Source organism: Amblyomma americanum, chromosome 6 (genome assembly GCF_052857255.1).
Source record: "Amblyomma americanum isolate KBUSLIRL-KWMA chromosome 6, ASM5285725v1, whole genome shotgun sequence".
Taxonomy (NCBI): domain Eukaryota; kingdom Metazoa; phylum Arthropoda; class Arachnida; order Ixodida; family Ixodidae; genus Amblyomma; species Amblyomma americanum.
The window spans coordinates 75713991-75735925 of NC_135502.1; the positions used below are offsets into that span (position 1 = coordinate 75713991).

General features: G+C 50.8%; 1 protein-coding gene across 2 annotated transcripts in view; it reads right to left on the reverse strand.

Annotated features, from left to right (window-relative positions):
- LOC144093725 (cell adhesion molecule Dscam1-like) overlaps positions 1 to 21935 on the reverse strand; it is a 266531-nt gene that overhangs the window by 71142 nt on the left and 173454 nt on the right. For both annotated transcript variants that reach the window (XR_013306314.1, XM_077627387.1), the window contains exons 10-11: positions 18250 to 18408; positions 4372 to 4656 (exon numbers count right to left, since the gene is read on the reverse strand). Coding sequence is in view for 1 of the 2 variants with exons in the window: in XM_077627387.1 (XP_077483513.1) it covers positions 4372 to 4656; positions 18250 to 18408 (444 nt within the window). In the remaining variant the exon portion in view is untranslated. The remainder of the gene's footprint in view (positions 1 to 4371; positions 4657 to 18249; positions 18409 to 21935) is intronic.

A 21935-nucleotide genomic window follows, 5' to 3' on the forward strand; every position in this document is an offset into this window, starting at 1 on the left:
GCCTAAAACTAAGTACACGCCTACAACGAAACGATATAAACGGCTCTTTCCCCCGCTTATCTCCATTCGTTCGGAGCAGATTGCAAATCATGGCTGCACAAAGAGAAACGGTTTCCTCCGAAACGAGTGTATTCAGTTTGTCTTAAAATTACGACCTTTATTGGCTCGGGGCTATGTGTCTTTCAGAAGCTGTTATCTGCAAAAGGAGAAGTACGTTAGAAAAAAAAATGGAGATGGAAGAGCGGGGGGAGGGGGGGGGGGGGGGCAATGAAGAAACAGCAGAAGATGCCTTAGGCAAGCCGAGTAGAAAAAAAAAATGTTGACAGAGAGAAATATAAGGCACGCCAAGACAAGCGTAGCAAATACAGATGGCCACACTTCTTTCTGACATTTTTCGTTCTATTTTCCAGCTGGTATAAACACGCAATCTCGGCGTGCACAGACACACTCGTGAGAGCGCTCGGCGTCCGAAGAGAAAGAAGAGTTCAGAGAGGAGACGAAAATGACTTTTTTTTCTTCTTTTTTTTTCCTCCCCGAAAGCGCGAAGCCTCCAGATGAAGCTGTTTCTAATAAAGAGAACTAAATGTTGACTAGCATTCACAAATCAAATGTAAGCGGTGTAAGTACGCCCTGTCCACAATAGACAGGAACCCGAGGAACTCGCTGCGATGGCAACGATACAAACGCAATCGGGGGATAATAAAAAGCGAGGAGCGGTCGCCGGGGCCATGTTTTTCTTTCCGTGGGCGCACACACATACACGCAAGGGCCTTATTTCCTGGTCTCCGCCAACCTTGCGCAAAAGTCTGACAACTCGACGCTTGCACTTTTTGTCACCAAGTTCACTCCCAAGTTTCCCAACGCTCGCAAGTCTTTCTCGCGTGTGCTTGCTTTCAAGTTCGCACTCCCGGACGAGAAAGAAATGTCTTCTTTCGAAGTGGAGCTTGAAGAAGAGAAGAATAACTTAAAAATAAAACGGCCGAGTGGACAGAAATGGCACTGCAAAGCAGTGTGTTATAATGATAAGAATCTCGCCTCGAGTGCAGATGAAGCTAGGGCTAGAGTTCGTCTACCACGCTTTGTATACACTTTGTGAGGAAAGAAAAGGCGACAGGCTAGCAGATATTTTATTAACTCGCCGTGACTGCAATGCTACTTGATGACCTTTACATATACTTTATTTTCGGCAACCGCATTGTTCGGGCGTTTGTTTTGTTGCGTTGTTGCCGACGTGTTCCGGTCGCAAAAATGTGTGTTTGGGCTCTGTAATTACGGCGGCTGCCTATGTGGAAAGAAAAAAGGCGCTACCATTTGCAGGAATCAGCGTTTTCTCTAACAGATATTTCAGTACAAACTTTAAGAAAGCTTAGTTCAATACATACTACTTGCTAAGAACACTTCTTTGCCCCTCGAAATAAGCGAGCCTCTCATATTCTGCGTGCGGAAAGGTAGCTAAGTACAAGAACCGTACGGCAGCCATTAGGAACGCCGGCCCCACAAAGTAAGAAGAATAAAAATACCTAACATCGCGCGAGAAACCGTCAGTCAAGATGCATATTATTCGCCTTTATTAAGGGTCATGGAGGAACGTATGTGACCTGTCGCCGCATTATCACGTCCTTTCTCCTTTTCTTTGTACGGGCACTTGTTCTGTACGGTACACCTTTTTTGATGAATGCGACGATAATGTCCTTAATGCAGCCTTTAACAAATGTTCATCAGCTGCCTCGCCGATCATTAACGAGCGCCCTAACTCTTGCGACAAGCCCCAGCATCTCAAAAGCGAGGCGTCAGCATAAAGCTCCGTGCACAACACCAAAATTCCGGTTCTGCAGTCAAGAGCCTCATCCATATACGCTCCGCAGGAGCAAGACGGGAGCCCCGAGAACCCTCCCAGTCTCCCGACAAGGAGAGGGGGGGGGGGGGGGGGGGGGGGGGTAGGAAGCGCCACGATTTCGGAAAACCCATCCGAGCGTGCGCGAATATGAAGGACACGCCGCCTCTGGTCGTTATGTCGCGTCAACCCCCCCCCCCCCCCCCCCCCCATGAAAAAGCGAGGAAAAGGGGGAAAACACCAGGGCAAAGCAGGAAGCAATCCCTACAGCGTCCATGCGGCTCCCTTTCTCCCCAATCTTTCCCCATCGTTGTTTCGGCCGTCCACCTGCTCCCTAGTCAGGCTCGTTAAGCAGAATGTCAACTAATGGACCGACGCCAATGTCTCCCTAATTGACTGACGCTCTGGCGGATGCAATGACGACGCGACGGCGATTATGTTTTAATGAAGCCTTCGGCGCGGCCGGGCGTGGCGCGCCGCCGCCTCCGTCAGCTTCATCGAGCACGACTTGGACACCGCCGTTGGGCGGCACTGGTGGCTGTTTTTGGGTTAATCTATTCGCAATTAACGCCCTTCGCGAAGCAGCGGCCCGGGGCGGCTGCGCGGCCACCGCCCCTTGCCTCCGGCCGATGATTCGGCGGCATACGCCCCCTCCGAGCAGTTGTGGAATCCCGGGTACCAACGCGTATAGGCTTCGGGCGGCGGCAACTGCGCGCCTAATACGGCCACTCGATGGCTACGCGACCAGGCAGTCCCGATTGTAATTGCCTCTTCCCAGCCGCCGGATCTTTGAGGGAGGACGTCGGCTCCTTTGCCTCCCGTGTGGTCGTCGTCGTTCGTCGCAAGCCAAAGACGAGCGGCGCGAGTGTCGCAAGCAGGCAATTATGGAGCTCTCTTCCGGCCGGCGGTGTTGGCGCGGTCTGAGCATCGCGAGACCCGGTTTTTGAGGCGGGAAAGCGAGGTTGAGGAGGAGGTAGAGAGGAGGGCGGCTGATGAAATGGAACGCGCGTGGCGCTTGATGAGAGCCGCGCTGTTCGCCGGAGAGCGCTTCCTCGCGTGCCGAATTGAGTGCTCGTTTGAGAGATACGATAAGAACGCGCACGATCTTGAGAGGGAGGCAGAGAGAGAGATGGAAGGAGAGAAAGTGGAGAAAGGATTACGACTTCCTAACGGCGTACGACGAGTCCTCTCCGGAAAGTGTGCGCCTACATTGAATAGAGTAGGGTCTCGCAGCTTTTACGAAACTTCGGCGAAAAGGCGTTGTCTTGCGCCGTTACTCTACCGCTGGCGCGACGCCAGTGGCTGAGCTCCTATGCAGCGCAAACGTCGCGTGACGCATGCGAACAAGTTAGAAAGCTGTTCTAATTACTTCACAAACATATGGTTAGCTACATGCATTTAGCGCCTGTCCGTATAGTTAGCACCTGTTCATGCAGTTAGCCACATAATCAGTGCCTGTTCCCGTCCGTATTCATCGCTTTTGTGTCTGGTCTCGTTGTTAGCACTAAAGTATTTTGTAGCAGTCATCACCAACTAGTAATTCGGCGAGGTTTGATTTACGTTGGAACGTTACGTTTCTCGCCCTAACGACAAAATCTCAGCCAAAGGCAGTGTTTACAATAACTTCCTTTCTCTATGCTATAATACAACTCCGTAGAAGAGAACTTAAACTTGCATGAAAAATGAGTAGCTAAATAAGCTTCTAGCAGTTTAAGAGCAATGGAGTCACTGAAGCGTGTACAGAAGTAAGCTCGAAAAATCTCTTAACAGCTTGCAGTACGAACATGCTGCGTTCATTCGAATTATGTAGGGGTAGAAATGACACATAAGTAGCCATGGTCCGCACGGTCGACCTTTCTGTCGGCAAAGTCTCCTCTAGCTCTCACTGTTTGGCTGCTTGCGGACGTACACACGGGCTTTTACCGCACCCAAGCGAACTCGTAACTGTTGATCACATTTCCGGGTAACTGATGTCCGGACAGCAAGCGAAGCAAATGAATTGCACAATATTTAAGTGCCTATACATGCAAGCTTTGTCTCGTCAAGCACGTCGTTAGTGAACGCAAAGCCTTCCAGTATTGTTTATTTCACGCGTGCCGTGGTTCCAAGCGCCGCACCAAAGGCCTTTTCATCGTACACACGCAGGAGTCAACACGCCTGCTTTTGGAATTGGTACTAAAAGGTAAAGGAAGAACTACAATCCAGCCAGTAACATGGCGACGCACAAAGAGTGTGAGCGCTTTTTGGAAGAGCCGTTAGCACAAGACATTCTTCGGCTTTTCTTCGAACACCGGCCGTGATACACAATATATTTTTTTCCCCTGTCTGAAACCAGGTAGCACTGAAAGCCATTTTAAGTTTGATTTGTTTTTGCTCATTTAAACTCTAAATGTAATTGAGCGAACTGGACACTAAAAAAAATTGACATAACTGATACATGGACAAAAAGAAGAGCGTTGCAGGCTCGCTGTAACGCTGTAAGGCTTCGCTGTAACGAGTATTTCGTAGAAACGAAGGCCATGCCAGCGGGATCTCACCGTGCACCCTGAGCGGCGCAGTGTAGTTGACCGTGGCGGCGGCATTGGAGGCGAGGCAGGTGTAACTGCCGTCGTGCCTCGGGCTGAGGCTCTCGATGGCCAGGGCCACCGAGAAGGCGTCCAGCACGCGCACCTCGATGTCCGGGCCAGACTTGAGGGGCCGCCCATCGCGCAGCCACGTGATGCTCACGGGCGGGTCGCCCCTGGCGATGTTGCAGTACACTCGCGTCCGCATGCCCTCGTGCAGGTTCTCGTCGAAGGCGAAGCGCTCGATCAGCGGGGGAACTGCACAACGTGGTGACATACGTAATACAGTTACACCTCGTTCTAATGAAGTTGATGGGGCCCGGCGATTGCTTTTTTATAGCCGTAGCTTCGTTATAGCCCGTGTTTACCAAGCTTGCAAGGGGAATCGTCAATCCTTCGTTATGTCCATTGTTTCGTCATAAACAGTTTCGTTATAATGACTTTAATTTCGACCACCTGGTAATTCGTCAACGTGCACTACCACATCACACAGCACACGGAAGTACTGAAATCCTGCCGCGATAAGCATACTTTCAGCCTGAAACCTATTTTTGCACGCACGGATACATATAAGCTTTCTTTTTTTTCCAAGAACAGTTTCTGAATGGAATGCTCTACCGGAGAACTCTCCGTTGCTTTCTAATCATTCTTGATTTCTTCATTGTTGGTTTGGTAGCTGCACTGTAATCGCATTTTCAATTGTGCCTTTGCATTGCATATTTAGTGGTATCTATTTGGTTCGGAACTGTCATACCTGCTTTGCTTTTTCCCTTGTAAGTACTCGTATTTCCCTCTCCTGCTTGGGCACACAGCCTGTCCGTGGTATTAAATAAATAAATAAATAAATAAATAAATAAATAAATAAATAAATAAATAAATAAATAAATAAATAAATAGCTGTATGGTTAGTCCGCTCGGTTGATGAGCCCGAGGACATGAGATCACTGCCGCCGGCGGCGGCCACGTTTCGATGGAGGCGAAAATAAAAAAATATGCCTGTGTGCTCTTCGATGTCATAGCACGTTATAGAACACAGGGGGGTCGAAATTATTCGGGAGCCCCCACTACGGCACCCCTTTTTCTTTACCTTCTTTCACTCCTCCTTCACTGCCATCGAGGAGTGAGACAGTTATTGCGCCCTTTCATATGGTGGTGGTGGTAGTGGGTTTTTATTAAAATAATAGTAAAAAGGAAGGAAAAGATTTTTGCTAGCTCCGGCAACTGCCATCGATACTGAAGCACCTGAGCTGGGACAGCGGAAATAAAGGATAGCAGGCAGAATGGAGCAATGAAGTGAAAGAGGTGAGGGGACAGGAAGAGAGGACAGGGGGAGAAGTAATATATACAAACTATTTACACAACTATTTACCTTTCATTTCCTTAAAACCAATTTTCAAGTACTGCAAAATGCTGGGATGACTGTGTAAGTGCCTCCGTCAGTTCTGCTCTCACAAAAAGAGATGTCCTATCTTTTATCATTCAAGTGTGACGCTCGATGACTCATCTGTCTTTCATCACTCTGTAGTAATGCCTTGCAGACATTATCGAGAGTATAAGAATCTGTTTCTTGCATGTAATAAAGATCACTTGGAAGTGAGCGCACGTGTTGTGTGTCTTATTGTCGTCCTTATTTTTTGCGCTTTTACGTTCAGCAAATGCAAGTTTTACATTGGGAAAGGAAAGACGCAGTAATTGCGGAACTGAAGGTGGGCATGAGAACCATGCCACGAGATAAGAGATGAATGAGGGTAAGAGAGAAGGCAGATAGAAATAGGCGCCGTAGTAGAGGGCTCCGGATTACTCTCGGCCGCCTGGGTTTTTTTCAACTTGCAGCGACATCGCACCGCACACAGGTGTTTTGTAATTTGTCCCCAACGAAGTGAGCCCGCTGCTGGCGAGGTTTAATTCCGCGACCTTGCGTTCATCAGCAGCATCCCGTAGCCATTGAGCCACCGCGAGGGTCCCGGAGGGAGTTCGTTGCGTGAGAAAACCATAAAAACGAAAATAATGTCGCAGCTCGAGTGCTGTCCAATCGAAAACGCAGTGAAACAGACACCAGGCGCTCCCTTACCAATCGCAGTCAAGCGTGGAAACATGCAGAGGCGTTAAAAAAAAGAAGGCAGTGCTCGCACAATACGCGCCTTGAGGGATGAGAGTGACCAGAACACGTCCCCGCTGCAATGGGTCGGCTGTAGCGCTGCGTGGTGTAAATTACACCCCCCCCCCCCTCCCCCCCGCCCCAATGGCAAACTGTCGGCATTAGGTTTGTGAAAAGCTAGGCTGTTCTGACGTGGAGAATTTTTGATGGAGAATTCGCCTGGTTAGATTGCCACAGACGAAGTTATATATATATATATATATATATATATATATATATATATATATATATATATATATATATATATATATATATATATATATATATATATATATATATATATATATATATATTGTTACGGTGTGGGATGCCACGGGGTGGCCACGGGCCCGCCCAGAGAAATATAGCAGCAGTACGGAGGAGAGCCGGCGAAGCACGACCGGCGGCGGCCAAGCTTTCTCGTTCTATATCCCTCGTGCTAGAGCCGCGCACTCGCCGCTCGCGCTCGGGGGGGGGGGGGGGGGGGGGGGGGGGCGGAGAAGTCAGGCCGTGCTTTGATGCAGGGTTTCCTGGGGCGATGCAATGTGGGCTCGCAGATAGGAAACGGGCACACTCTTCGTTGAATTCGAAGTGTGTGAGCTGGGCGAAGGTGTCTGCAGTCGCCGAAGAAGGTCCCACACCGGTTAGGCTAACTTCAGGGAGTTTTATGCATATTGAGCGGCGATCCGTTTATGGGACTGCATTGCGTGGGGAAGGCATGGAGCCAGCAGGCGACGACGGCACTGATGAGGACCCGGTAGCTAAGTCGGAGTCACCGCAGGTGCCGTAGACATATCGCTTCATGTTTGAAACATGCTCTGGGAAAATGTGGTGCACACCGCATGGTCGATGCTCTGGCAGGTCTTCGAGGCGGTATGTCACGGGGCCGAGTCGGGCAACGACACGGTAAGGGCCGCGGTATCGGGGCAAGAGTTTTGCGGCACGGCCAGGCGCACGGATGGTGCGGCGAACGAGGACCAAGTCACCGTGCCGGAAGGGGGGATGTGGTGGTGCTGCCGCGTTGGCCGCTTGCACACGCGCGTGAGCCGTGAGGAGGTTGCGCTGGGCGTAGAGGCGGGCGGAATGAAGTCGTTGAGCAGATTCAGTTGGTGACGCAGTAGGATGGGGAAGGCCCAACTGCGCGTCGAGAGGGATGGAGGGCGTTCTGCCATAGACGACTGAGAACGGCGTCACATGCGTTGTTTCTTGCGCTGCAGTGTTGACTGCAAAAGCTGCAGCAGAAACAAAACGATCCGAGTTTGTGTGGGACGGAGCGACGTAGGATGCGAGTATATCCGTGAGGGTACGGTTAACACGCTCCACGAGGCCATTGCACTGCGGATGATTGACGGATGTAGTGGAATGCGCAATGCCGAAGGAGCGGAGGGCTCGCTCGAATTCATGGGACATCAAGCAGCTCCCACGGTCCGTGATGAGGCGCCGGGGAACACCGTGCCGAAGAACGAGATGCTGTTCCACAAACGCGACGGCATGAGCGGACGACGTGTCTGGAACGGGCAGTGCTTCGACCCACTTGGAGAAGTAGTCGATCGCAACCAGAACATACCGGTTGCCGGCACGCGTCTTCGGAAACGGGCCCAAATGATCCAGTCCAACCAGCTCGAAATGTGAACTTGGTGGCGAAAAAGCCTGCGGGGGTGGCTTGGTTACACCTGTGGACGGTTTTCTGTACTGGCATGTCTGGCAGGACGCCACGTGTTCCTTGACATCTCTGGACATATTAGGCCACCAAAACCGCTCCGACACTCGTGCGTAGGTCTTGCCGCGACCAAGGTGACCAGCCGTGGGAGCGTCGTGTAAGCCGCGCAAGATTTGCGACCGCAGTGTTGCCGGCACAACTGGCAACCAGACGGGTGGTCGACCACGGAGCCGCTTCACATGACACAAGAGGTCGTCCTTCATTCGATAGACCCGGCGTAGTTGGCCGAAGCCTGCGCCGGCGGCGGTGCCAAGGGAGTGGATTATGGCAGCAATGGCGGGATCTTGCGTTTGTGCAGTCCTCAGGTCCGTCAAAGCCGTCACGGAACAAGGGTGGCGAGAAAGGAAATCGGCATCTTGATGGGCAGAGCCGCGCCGATGCGCTATTGTGAAATTGTACTCTTGAAGTTGCAGGGACCAGCGTGCAATCTTGGCATTCAAATGTTTGGCGGACTGCAGCCAAGTGAGAGCGCTATTCTCCGTGACTATGGTGAAGTGACGGCCGTACAGGTAGGGACGGAACTTCTCGACGGCCCAGACAACGGCGAGGCACTCGAGTTCTGAAGAGTGGCGGCGGCGCTCAACGTCGGAAAGCTGGCGGCTGGCATAAGCTAGGACTTTGTGGTCACCAGACTCGTCTTCTTGTAGGAGGACAGCGCCGAGCCCATCTTGGCTGGCATCCGTGTGGAGGACGATGGGGGCCGATTCGTCGTAATGGGCCAATGTAGGAGGCTCGAGGAGGGCGTGCTTGACGTCAAGAAACGCGAGCTGTTGGGCCTGCGTCCAACTCCACGGTGCATTCTTCTTCAGCAGGGCGGTCAATGGAGCGCTGCGCTTGGCAAAGTCCGGAATGAAACGACGGAAATACGAAGCAAATCCAAGGAAACTTTTGAGCTCCTTGGCGGTGGTGGGAGCTTCGTAAGCTGTAAGCGCTTTTAGCTTTTCAGGGTCGGGACGGATGCCATGCCGGCTCACAACGTGACCCAAGTACATCACCTCCGCGAAACCGAAGAAACATTTTTTTTGGTTTTAAGCGAAGCCCAGCAGAGGTAAGGGCTTCGAGGACGAGTTTGAGGCGTCTCTAGTGTTCTTCAAATGTAGCCGCGTAGACAATTACGTCATCCAGGTAGACCAACGCCATAGTCCACTTCTAATGGCCTAAGACTCGGCCCATGAGACGCTGGAAGGTGGCTGGAGCGTTCGAGAGACCGAAGGGCATACGGTTGAACTGGAAAAGGCCGTCGGGAGTCACGAAAGCCGTCTTTTCCGCATCATCGGGGTGAACAGGCACCTGCCAGTAGCCCGAGAGCAGATCTAGCGTGGAAAAATAACGGGCCCCCTTCAGGCGGTCAAGCGCATCGTCGAGGCGAGGCAGCGGGTACACGTCGCAATTAGTAATAGCATTTAGCTTCCGATAGTCAACGCAGAAGCGGAGTGTTCCATCCTTCTTGCGCACAAGGACGACAGGGGAGGACCAAGGGCTACAAGAAGGGGCAATGATTCCCTGGTCAAGCATGTCGCACACGTGCTGCTGGATGACTCTCCGTTCGGCTGGCGCTACACGGCGAGGTTGGTGATGAACGGGCCCGCGGTTTTCGGTGTTGATCCGGTGTTGAGCCCAGGAAGTGCACCCGAGTTCACCGGCGCTGAGAGCAAGGCAACTGCGATGCTCGAGCAGCAAGGTCTTCAGAGAGGCGAGCTCCGCGCAGGTCAGGCTGGGTCCAAAGTTAAATTCTTCCCATGATAGGATCGCCGGCGCTGGAGGGTGGCGAGGCGGGGCTTCAGGTTGCAGAGACGCCACTGGTGACCCGGGGTCCAAAACTGAGGCTGTACCCAATTGCGTGCCGGGAGTCAGCGCGAGAGGTACGCTGCTGATGTTGAGTATAAATACGTGGGCCTCTCCTTTGAGCACAGGCAGAAGGCTTCGAGGGGAGGTCATCTGACGGGCTGGAGCTGAACACCGGATGGGTTCGAACAGCACGTCTGCTGTGACCGGACTGTCAAGCTTGGCATACACCCACGTTGCCGCACCCGGTGGCAGGGTCACGGCGGACGCCACAGTCACGGTAGTGACGTCGAACGGCTTGACTCGACATGGCCACTTCGTCGCGAGGTCACGCAGAGATGCTGAGGCACGCTTGGTCGCCGACACCAGGGACTGCCACAGGGCGACACCGAGGCTGGAAACCCGGCTAAGCCAGCCCGGCCCACAGAGAGTTCGGCTCGCCCGTGGTTTGGTTCTAGTAAAATTAAGGACGACTCCGGCTTGCTGGCACCACCCGCACCCGAGGACCACTGGCCAAATAGGGCTGTCTGCGACAACAAACTCGGTGGAGATGGTATTTCCGAGTGCTGTCAGGTTGACGACGACACGTCTGACTTGCTCCACAGGGGTGCCGTTAAAAGCTAAGAGCCGGGTTTTGGCGGCTGGCAGAAGCAGGTGGGGCGCGTTAGCAACAAACGATTTGTGCAGTACATTGACAGCCGCTTCAGTGTCAACCAAGGCCTTTACGTGCCGGTCAAGCAGGGCGACGTCGACGAGCACGTAAGGAGCATCAGTGGTAATCGGAGCCGACGAAAGGAGGGGACGCGGAGAACGAAGGAGTGTGGCGACGGTCTTTATTCGGCGGAACGGTGCCCCCGGAGTTCCGCCAAATCGTTTCCCGACGTTGGAGGGCCGGCACAGTCCCTCGCGTAGTGTCCCCGCAGGCCGCAGCGGAAGCAGGTCATGCGGACGTCGTTACGCAGGCGTCGGTTAGAGGCCGCAGTTGGGGCTGCGGACCGAGGAGCCTGCACCCGGACGCTGCGCTCGGCAGACGGTGGCGACCCCCGCGTGGCCAGCAAAGTCAATTCCGCCTCGATGGCGAGCGCCATGGCGGCGCGGACGGAATCAGGGCGGCCAGAGCGGACCAAGCGCTGCACCTCGGGGAGTCGGATGGCGTCGACAAACGCCTCGGTGCCGACCAGGGCCACGGCGTTCTGAGGCGCTCCCGGCAGCGACTGCAGAGCCAGGCGCTCAATGGCGGCGGCGAGGTCCTGGTACGTCTCCCCGGGCTCTTGACGGCGGGCTCGCAGGCGGTGGTACTGCACACGGGGTTGACCTGAGGCACCATAGTGGTCGGCGAGGAGGCCCGCCAGAACAGTGTAAGAGCCCAGCTGGTCGGGCGGCACGTTCTGCAGCAGCTCGGTGGCGCGGCCCCTCAGTTTTGCAACGAGCATCCATGCCTTCATTTGCTCGTCCCAGCCTCTCGCCGCCGCAATACCGTCCAGCTGGATGCGGTAAGCATCCCACGAGATGGTGCCGTCAAATGTGGGCAATTCCACAACGTCCAACGAACACTGCGGCGAGGACGCACCCGCGCCGAGCACGCCATTGGCGGCCACGACCGCAGGCCCAGCGACGGCAGAGCCGTAAACAGCGGCGGCGGGGACGCCCAAAGGCACCTGACCTGTGCTCGGCTCGGCTGGCACCAGGCGACGGAGTTCGCGCCGGAGAGCTTCCATCTCCCCAGCCTGGGCAGTCAGACGGGCCTCCCATGCGTCCATCCGTTGGGTGACTGTATCCAGGAGGCGCTCAACACCGGCGTCCGGCTGCTGCGAAGAGCCGAGCCCCTCCGAGCGCCTAGGTCTAGCGGCGCCGGCCGCCGCGTCGTCGGCGCTATCGGCTGGTGGTGGACTCCTGTCGTCTGGCACGTCGGGTGCTTGATTCTGGGAGCGGGTGAGCGGCATGATCCCACCGCTGCCACCAAAATGTTACGGTGTGGGATGCCACGGGGTGGCCACGGGCCCGCCCAGAGAAATATAGCAGCAGTACGGAGGAGAGCCGGCGAAGCACGACCGGCGGCGGCCAAGCTTTCTCGTTCTATATCCCTCGTGCTAGAGCCGCGCGCTCGCCGCTCGCGCTCGCTCTCCGCCTCTTCTTTTATTCCCGTATCAATATATATATATATATATATATATATATATATATATATATATATATATATATATATATATATATATATATATATATATATATATATATATATTGTGTTCTAAGCACATAAAGACCGCGTTCACTGAAAACCGAGCTTTTATCAGCTAGAAAAGACAAAGTGAATACAAGTGTCGCCATCACCGGTTGATCATCGATCAAGAGGCTACGCTGCAGCTTCATTCTCAGCAGAATAGTGGCAACTCGTCTTTCTCAGTAAGATCGTCACGGGTTTGAATCAACTGGCGGGAATATTTTAAGATCAGATTTTCTCGCCTATAAATGCGTCTTTCGCTGCCGTACAAACGTCAAAGTAGGCAGGAGGATTCGGCGAATATTTTTTTATTTACTGAGAAAAATAATTGAATGAAGTTATCCTTAATGTCACTTTAAGGCAGCTTGAAATGTGTTCCGGAAGCGCAGATGAAATGCAAAAAGTAATTGCACGCGTACACCACATGCCGCTTCGCTCCCAAATGACATTCCCGGCGTACCATGCTCGGTTTTGTCCTGTCGAGTCTGCAGAATTATTCAGGCGTCTTAATCGTTGCATGCAAAATGTAATATCAATGTTTATTCTCGTACACTCTAAGATAAAGTTAAAGATATCCTTGGGATACGACGCCGTATTATCGCGCGGTGCAGTGGCGGCAACCAATCGCACGCGTACTCCGTTACGTCACACCCACCTGCAGCATTGTTTTGTCGTGACGTCAGAGAGCCGCCACCCAAAGGCAAGCACAGTGCTATCGATGTACAGCTATCCCAGCCACTTGTTAGCCCGGGAGGAGGAAGATGGAGTGAAAGAGGGACCTCCGAGTTTTTACAGATCCGATCTCTCAACTTGCTTCGTACTGCAGTGACAGTAACCGGCGCGATAAAATAGGTATTAGAGCCAAATTATTCTCGTTTCAATGGCCCGTCAGTTTTGAACATCAATTTTCACTATCTTTCTATCCTTCTCACGAAAAACAAAGCAAACTCTTCATCATCTTCATGCATCGCCTTCAAATAAATCCATCTTGCCAAATATCGCATGGCGAATAGATTTCCTATGATCAACGCAGCATTTCAACGTAGCATAACGCGACAGCTGCGAGAGATTTGACACCCATCTAATGCTAGGAAAGTAGCACATACGCCGAGCGTGAAATCTGCTGCATAGTAAGTAGCTATAGAAACTCTGTGGTTCATCTGGATGACATCTGTGACACTTTATCTACTCGACACTCGCTCATGAAGTAAGCTGCTGTCACGCGTCATAATTTTATTGAGAGGGAGCGGTAAATGTGGCGAGTGCAGCGGAGGGACGTTCCGGCGGCGATGCATTTCGGAATCCCGCGATTTTGCTTGATGCGTTGCGCAAACGCTTTGCTGACGGCTTTCAAGTTCAGGCTGTCGACCTTCAGCTCGCGAGCCTTCTTGACGTACGGACCTGACACTTGTTTATGCCCAGCTGTTACTTCCGTGATGACAACCCACAAAGCGCACACATCAAGCATCCAGGAGTACGCCACTGATCCAGCGGCAATCGCGTGCAATACGACACGCGTGGCTAAGCTACAGAAATGACACTATAAACAAATAGCGTCATCGCAGCAATGTCGACCGCTGACATAAAGTCTACCGTACGGTTTCCCGACGTTTACCAACAAATGCTGCGCAGTTAACTTCCCACTACGAAGTTCGCGACCTTTAATTCCCAAGGTGCTGCCGTCTTTCCCCGAAAGAAAGATGACTTGGCATAGATCACCATTCCTGAGCAGAAACTTCAGAGCTGAACTGTTCTTTATTCTTCCACTCCATCCTATTTTTACCTTCTTCATGAGCGCTGACTCACCGGCAGAGACGGCGCGGCCTTTCTTTTCAGAGACGCGGAGAAGGCAGACAAGTAGTGTCGGGGTCACACGTCACAGCGTGACGCCATTTCACGCGCAGCGAGCTTCTTGTTTCTCGCGGTGTGTGTCGCGACGCAGACAAGCGTGTCGCTTGCGGAGCTCTCTTTCGGCCGCGGGCACCGAGCGCAAAGGGCGCCCATCGATTACTCTCTCAGCTCCGAGGAAGTCCTGCAATGCTCCAGACCCCCCCCCCCCCCCTCCCTCCCCCCGCACCTTCTAAAAAAACGATAAATAAAAGTAAATCACCAGTAGCCAGCGTAAACAGAGTCCCGCTCGTGCTTCGCGCGGGCGGGCTCAGTGAAGGAACTCATTTCACGCGGGCTGTTTGCACAGCGGTGGAGAATTAGGAGCGAGCCCCGTTTCCGCGGCGTTTTCAGAATCATTGTGTGATCTTTTGAATCTAATTCTAACCCCCGGGCGCGATATTAGGCCGTCGCCAGAAAAGCGGTGCTCTCGCCAACAATCTGAGGAAGCGCGAGCTACTAAATGCGACACCATTGTGTGTGTTTCTAGCCTGGGAGCTGAACAATAGTGACGACGAAGGCGACCCGCTGCGCGCTGCTTTTGGCCTCGACCGGTCCTGTGTCAAAAGAGCGCGCCGGGAGTGAGCGCCCCATTGTAACAAGTGTCGGCGTATTGACATCTGTTGTTTGTCTGTCGTGAGGAGCAAGTTCTCTACTGCGTTTGATGCGTGTGCGGTCTGTTTGGTTTCTGCCTGTTGGCGAGAAACATTGAGGCGGACCGGCCGATTGAAGAGACGCCGCGCACTCTCGGGATGCGAACAAAGTGGTCATACCGACTCGGATGATGATGACAAGCGGTATTGATAGGACGTCGCTACAGGGTCCTAGGTAATGAAGAAGGTTTTCTGGGGTGGGTTACTAAAAGATGTGAAGCATTCCATTTCAGTTACACTTGCAGTCAGATCTAAAGCTTTTCATAGGGTATTAGGGTACAGCTTAAGCTGTCAGAACGAGCTGTATTGCATAGCTAAGTGCCACTTACAGTGAAAAAAAAATTGATGTGGCTTTGCGAAAACCAACGATGTCCGGGGCTCCAGCGATACCACACGAAGCGTGGTTTCAGCTGGTATAAGTTGACGAGAACGTAATGACAGTCATTCATGATGAAATTTAAGATGGCCTTTTTAATATCCTGTCATTAAGGTAATGGTTGTTAAGTTGAAATTTAAGATGGCCATTTTAATATTCTTTTATTAGGGTAATGCTTGTTATGTTAAATCGTGCGAAATAGATCTGAGTAAAATATTGACCTACGATGCGAAATAAGCGGTATAGATAAACTACTTTTCGCGGCAGTCACACTAATTTCACGACGATGAGGAAACTATAAACTAACCTGCAAGGTATTGGACCGGTGCCTGGTCAGTAATGGGTGATTTGACATCGGAGCTTCAGTCAGGCGCATCATATTCTAATTTTAAGTGGAGCAGGCTTTTATGCAGCAATGGTTTTAATGAGCTTGGTGAACAAGAAAGCTTTCTCAGATAATTGGCTATGCACTAAGTTAGCGTTATTCGCTGCAAAGACGACTCGAGTTTCCCATGACAGGTTACTTAAACAAACACTCATGTACTTGTATGATGTCGCAGTTTCCGGAGGAAAATTAATAAGGTTGTAAGTAGGAGCATGTGGTACGCACACGAAAGATGCGCATGTGCTAGCGCTTATTAGTGTTTACTTCTATTTTCCACACTGTAAACTGTTCTAAAACGTTGTTTGCAGCAGGCTGGAAGCTAGAAACGTCATATTCATCATAAATTTTCTAGCAACCTACATAGATGCCAGCGAAATGACTAACAGCTGAACCTATATTAGAGGGTAAATTGTTTATGTAAATAATAAAGATCAGGGGTCAATGAGCTGAACCCTGACATACCCTAGAAGCAACGGAAGGCTGTTATTGGTTGTTACAAACGGTCGCGGTTTGTATCGGGAAAAGGGCAGCCATGGAGATAGGTAACCAACAATGAGACCGAAGACGAAAGTACCTTCAAACGCAAGGTCAGTTTGCAATCGACAACAATTTTACCTATGCTGGTTGGCTACCGCACGGGTCAGTCACAATACGAGTCATTCTAACCGTCCACTTGGCAGTCGCTCTCGGCCGGCGCACGGAGGCTGGAACGTAACAGACACATCTCACATTTAAATGTCTTGGTCAAGAGAACGGATGGCGCCTTTTTCAAGCGTTTCATTCCAGTAGGAAAGCCGTCGGATTCTTGCACCTGTTCGAAAACCGCTAGTATCCCCGCGGTTTCGGAATTCTTACCCAGTACCTGTCACATACGAAGTGAACGATATACCACTAGCCATCGCTGCTGTATACTAACGACGCAGTACATCTCTGTGAATTTGGTCTCATACGAGCAGAAAGCATATGTCTCATTAGGCGGGCGTGTTATCGAAAATAGCGATTAGAGATGCCAGAAACCGCCTTTTCAGGAAGAATTCTTCTCGCACGTTTGCTTTGTGCGTGCATTATTTTTTAAACCTTTTAAGAATGCCTGCTGCGCAACATACATTGGAAGTGCTAAACATATCTATTAAATGAAAGGCGTGCGTCCACATTTTCAAGTGCTGCCTGTGACGAAGTGTCTAAGGGCTAAGTGGTCGAGTTTTCATACGCGGGCACAGGTAGTTTTTGGCGGTGTTATTGCAGTAGGTATCTGCTCACTACATTCTTTCTTTTCAGCGGTGACAGCAACTGTCACTACGCGGCAATAGCGCAGGCGTACCAAATACGTGCCATCGCACGTAGACGGGATGCAAGGATTTACATAAACGGAAGCTCTACGCCCCACACCTCTTCGGATTGCCTGCCTCTGTGCATGCATGCCGGCGCGTGCGCGTGCATTAAAGCTGAAGATGAGATGGGATGCAGGAGACCGGTTCTCTTTTAATCTCAGAGATGCTCAAGAGTTTCTACTTAAAAAAGTAAAATAAAAGAGAGATCTTAAGAAAAGGCCGAGCACCTCATTCGGTATACCTGGCAAAACCTTCATTAGGGAAGCTTGTCCTGGGGGAGAATAAACGTGAGGATTAGGGGCTGGCGAAAATTGTGCAGCGATTTTTGTTCACCACAATGACTACATATTCGTCACTGCTGCGACGTGACGCGAGTTGACACCGTCTCCGTATTTTAATAGTGTACTCAGGTGACTGCACAAGGAGTGACGAACAGGCACATCGGACTGTGACACATCGGTCATGATTCTTACCAACGAGTCCAACATATTGCTACTTTTTTTCTTCGATGTCGTTAATATGCTTCACAATATATGGTGACCAAACGAATGTATTATGTCCGCGGGCATGCTCGTGATCAAATATATCGAACCAGTCGTTCATTCATGAGGTAGACCCACGTTGAGGCACGCACATTTTCTTTTTATTTACTGTTTACATACTGTTGAAACTCGGGTGAAACCCTGTGCGTTACGCCGCGTGCACTGGTTGTAACTGTCGCTCGATGCACTCTCAAGGCTCACTGCAGCCACGTTTCCAACGCAACATCAGCGTACACAGTCCTGCACCAAACACAATTTACGCCCGGCACCTTCTTTGCGTTCCGAGTGCTTCTGCTCAAGTGTGTTTAGGGGACTGCGGGCAACACCATCGGTCTGACGTGTACCGAGGACTAGGAAAGGTAAATCTGGAGTGCACTCACAGGGAAGCATTCTCAGCTCGTGCACGGTGTCATTCACTACACTTTTCTCTGTATGCTTTGTTCTTTTTTATTTTTCTACTCATCCGATTTTATAGTGATGGGGAGGTTTCTGCGCGTTTGAGGAAAGCGTAGTCTGGTCTCTTGATGCACTCTCGCGGCACTGCTGTCGGCCCTCCAAAGCTATATTGATCGAGTGAATGGGCCTGTCTTCTTTACGTTCTATACTGGAGCCCCGAAGTACTCAGAGTGCAACGATGGTTGGTGACCGGGCATCGATCACCGCTTTTGCCAAGTGCGCAGTCAGACAGTGGCCGGTTGACGAAGTGGCCCGCATAGACCGCGCGTATGCTTTTTACGCTGAAAGATCGATATCAGTCCCGTCATTATGGTCGCCAACCATCCTCTCTCTCGAACACCGTTCGGTCTTTGCGTACCTTTGACGGCAACGTGTAGGCTGGCGCTGGCTTTCTGGCCCTCTTCGTTGGATGCCACGCAGGTGTATTGGCCGGCGTCCTGGACGGTGGTGGCAAGAACCAGGAGGGTGCCGTTGGCGAACACCTTTTGCCGGTGGTGGAAGGGAAGCTTGCGCCCGTCTGCACGCAATACAACATCCCCCTTAGACACGGAGGCAAGCAAAAACGCGGACAAACGTAGTTTTTGCTTCTGGTAATGACACTTATTGATCGGCCCCAAAATTAGCCCTTCATGAAAAGAAGAGAAATGTAACATAAGGAATGGATTTTCGGCTTTACGTTTTCAATCGCGCATACGTATGTGCGTGTGTGCGAGCGTGTGTGCGTGTGCGGGCGATTGGATGTGAAATTTGCTCTGCTTTGGTAGTGAGTGCGGACATGTTTGTGACCGCGCATTCTGAGTTAGCGTCTTACTTCTGTACGTGCGAAGAAGTTAGCTACTAAGCTCAAGTTTTTGGCTTTCAGCACGTAATAGTGTATCTTGCTATCCGTCCCCTCAGTGGAGGGGTGGGATCCAGCTGCCACTGCCAGAATTGAGGCTCGTTTGGCTAGCTCATTTTCCTTGACTTTTACAACAGCGCAGAGCATCACGGGTAAATAGAAGAAGCATATGCACACTTAGCGCCTCCTGCGCTACCTGTTGCCCCAAGTTTTATTCGGAAATGTGTGCAGCATTTAGCGCAACTTGAGCGCGTTATTTTTTGTCCTTTGCAGCGCCGTGTTGGTCTACAACACATGCCGCTTGAACTTCTAGACCATGAAAGAGGGTGAAAAGTCTCGGCAATGTCTTCTGCATTATATTTATTCTGGAAAAATATAGGAAAGCACATAGTTAAATCTAGAGCTCTGTTTTTGTACTAATTAAAAAGCTCGACAGCAGAGAGCTGTAGATATACCCTGCACTGAGCCCCTTTATTTCCTTCATATAGCCCATAGGCAGGTGCAGTGTAATATGAATTCCACGCGTCTACGACTGTCATACTTTGCCGCCATCATGCGTTGGAATCCACAAAGATGAGTTTTCAACTAACTGTTATGAAAACGTCACAATGTTTAGAACGCAGCCATCGGTTACTCTATAATTCCATGCACCAACTTCGGAGCGTTGTGGTACCTTTAACTGGGCAACAGGCTTAGCCTCAGCGAGTGGAACCGTTACTGTCCTATGAAAGAATGTTAGGTAGAAAAAATGATAGTACGCGAAACCAGCCTTTGGTGACACTACAGTCACAAATGATGTGCATTAAGGACTCTCTGATTTCTTACGGCAGTACTTGATGACAATTAGTATGTTAGTGTATATTTCATCGAAGCAGCCGCATTAAATAGTTAGATTAGCCACGCATGAGACAAGCGGATACATCAGGGGCCAAGAACGGTCCACTTCCTTGAGCATTTCATGAGAAACTCGACAACGTAAATTTAGGAAAAATCAGTTATGCCAGTTTTACGTGGTTGTAAGCTCCCCCATTTTTTTAGAAGGAAAATATTCAAAATTTGTGAATCTTGCAAGATTCATGATGTAGTTGGTTCAGCCAAAGGAAGCAGATAAACTGGCGAACGCAATGCTCAGAAAAACTTGCCTTAAAAACTAAAATTTCAATCCTCAAGAACTTTCGTTATTACCTCACCATTACAATTCATATTTTTGTATTGCGTGCGTATCACCATCTGCTTCCTTCTCTTGTCTTTCATCATAATTCTTTGTCGAAAGAAATTGTCGATGTGAACCGGTATTATAATAAGAAAATGTAGTCAAGGTTTTGACGGAATGCTGTCTGGTAAATGTAGTAGCATAGTCGAAGGAACCTTCGGTCACTGACCATGTCGAAAGGCGGAAAGATTTTGTGACATGGTCACTGACCAAAGATTAATTATACCATAAATGAAATACTCTGAAAAGTACCTTCATCGAAAATGTTATCGTGATAATTTGATGCCTGCTGTGCCTGCTTTTTTTAGCTTCAAACACAGACTGTTTAGGTTTCTCGAAGGCGACCACAAGTAAAGAAAACGTGATTCTCATTACTAGCTTCCCTTGCTGGCACAAATATGGTCCCGTAGTAATATAAACAGACTCTATATTCGGTATTTGAAAACTTGATCGTGTAATAATACATACCGACTGCGTATTTTCTCAGAATTACTCACAGCGATAAACACCCGTCATGTATTTACGCAGGTTGACGTAGAATTAAAATACAACGATATTTTGTTGAGCTCCTTAGTGGCACGTTGAAAGCAAAGGACAGAAGCGTCATCAACGAACGATACGCGCTTTTCCCTTTTTTCTCGCACCTCCTTATCTTATTGCTCTTTTTTTTGTGTGAAACTACGCGCAGTATCGCATAGGTAAACTAAGTGCACGACAGCACAGTATATTGCCGACGCACATTCAACTTGGTAGATATATCTGGCGAGCGCGTGCAGCGTTCTTAGAGCCTGCAGCACGAAAACGCACCTTCGGCCCAGAAACGAGCGCCATGGAGAGGTGAGCAGAAATAGGAAAACGCCCCCTACACACAGCGCTCGATGTCGGGGCAAATATACGATCCTCGAAGCCGTCTGCACGCACGCGCCCCTGCATGGCGCGCTTTAACTAAGACGGTATACTACAGGCGCCTTCGCTGATACCCCTCCTCTTCTCCTCGTCTGATCAGCCCCCTCTCTCTGGCACCCCAACCCCCTCTCCCCCCTCCTATTCCCAACTTCTCGAAGCGAAAGCGAAACTCTTGTGTATTCCGTTTTGCCTCGCACTTCCCCCTGATCGGATGCGGGTCACGTATAGGTGCTTCTGAAACGAGACGGCGCCGTGCCCCGCGCGCCAGGTTTATTTCGATCTCTCGGTTTATCTTCCTTCCTTTATTTTAGTTTATATCTCCATGTCTGCGCGAGTGCTTTTGTCTTTTTTGTTTTGTTTTTTCGAGAGGTGCCTTTGCCTTAGCTAGCACCAGCTCGCGCCTCTTCCGGTCGTATTGATTTCCAAAGGGAGCCTCCAATTAAGGAAGGGGCGAATTCGCAGTTTATATAGGGAGCCTTAATCTCGGAGACCCCAGGGGTCCGTGCTGCCCACGGAAGTAGCAAGAGAAACTTCCCCGCTGGTTTCGCACTCTCGCACCGACCACACACCAGGGTGCGCTCGCAACGCGCAAAGGCGGAGTCGACGACGACGAAGTCCTGTTCAGGCTGCGCTACCGTTTCTCCTCCTTACTCCAAACAAAGGAGAAAAAAAAACTAATAAACGGCCGAATGCAAACGAGGGTAAACGGAGAAGCGGAAACGCGGCTCCGGAGCCTCTTCATTTGGCGACAGTGTTACTTCATTTTGCCGCGCAGGCCTGCGCGCGCCGTTATATAAGCTGCTGCGCGGGTCGAAGCAAATGTAAACGCGGTAATGTGTCTCCACGCCCCGACGTCTTCTTCTAGTCTCCGTGCCTCTGCCTCCTCGGCGCTTCTTGTTAGCCTCCGGTTTTATCATTCGCTTCTTTTTCTTCCTTTCTTCCTCTCTTTCTCTCAATAGAACGAGCGCGGCAAATCAAGTTTATTAGCGTGGCCGAGCGCTGCTAGTATTGCGACACCCTCCCCAGCCCTTAGCAAGCTTTTGGGTTTCTCGCAATCTGGAAGCGCGCAAGCACCGTGCTCAAAGCA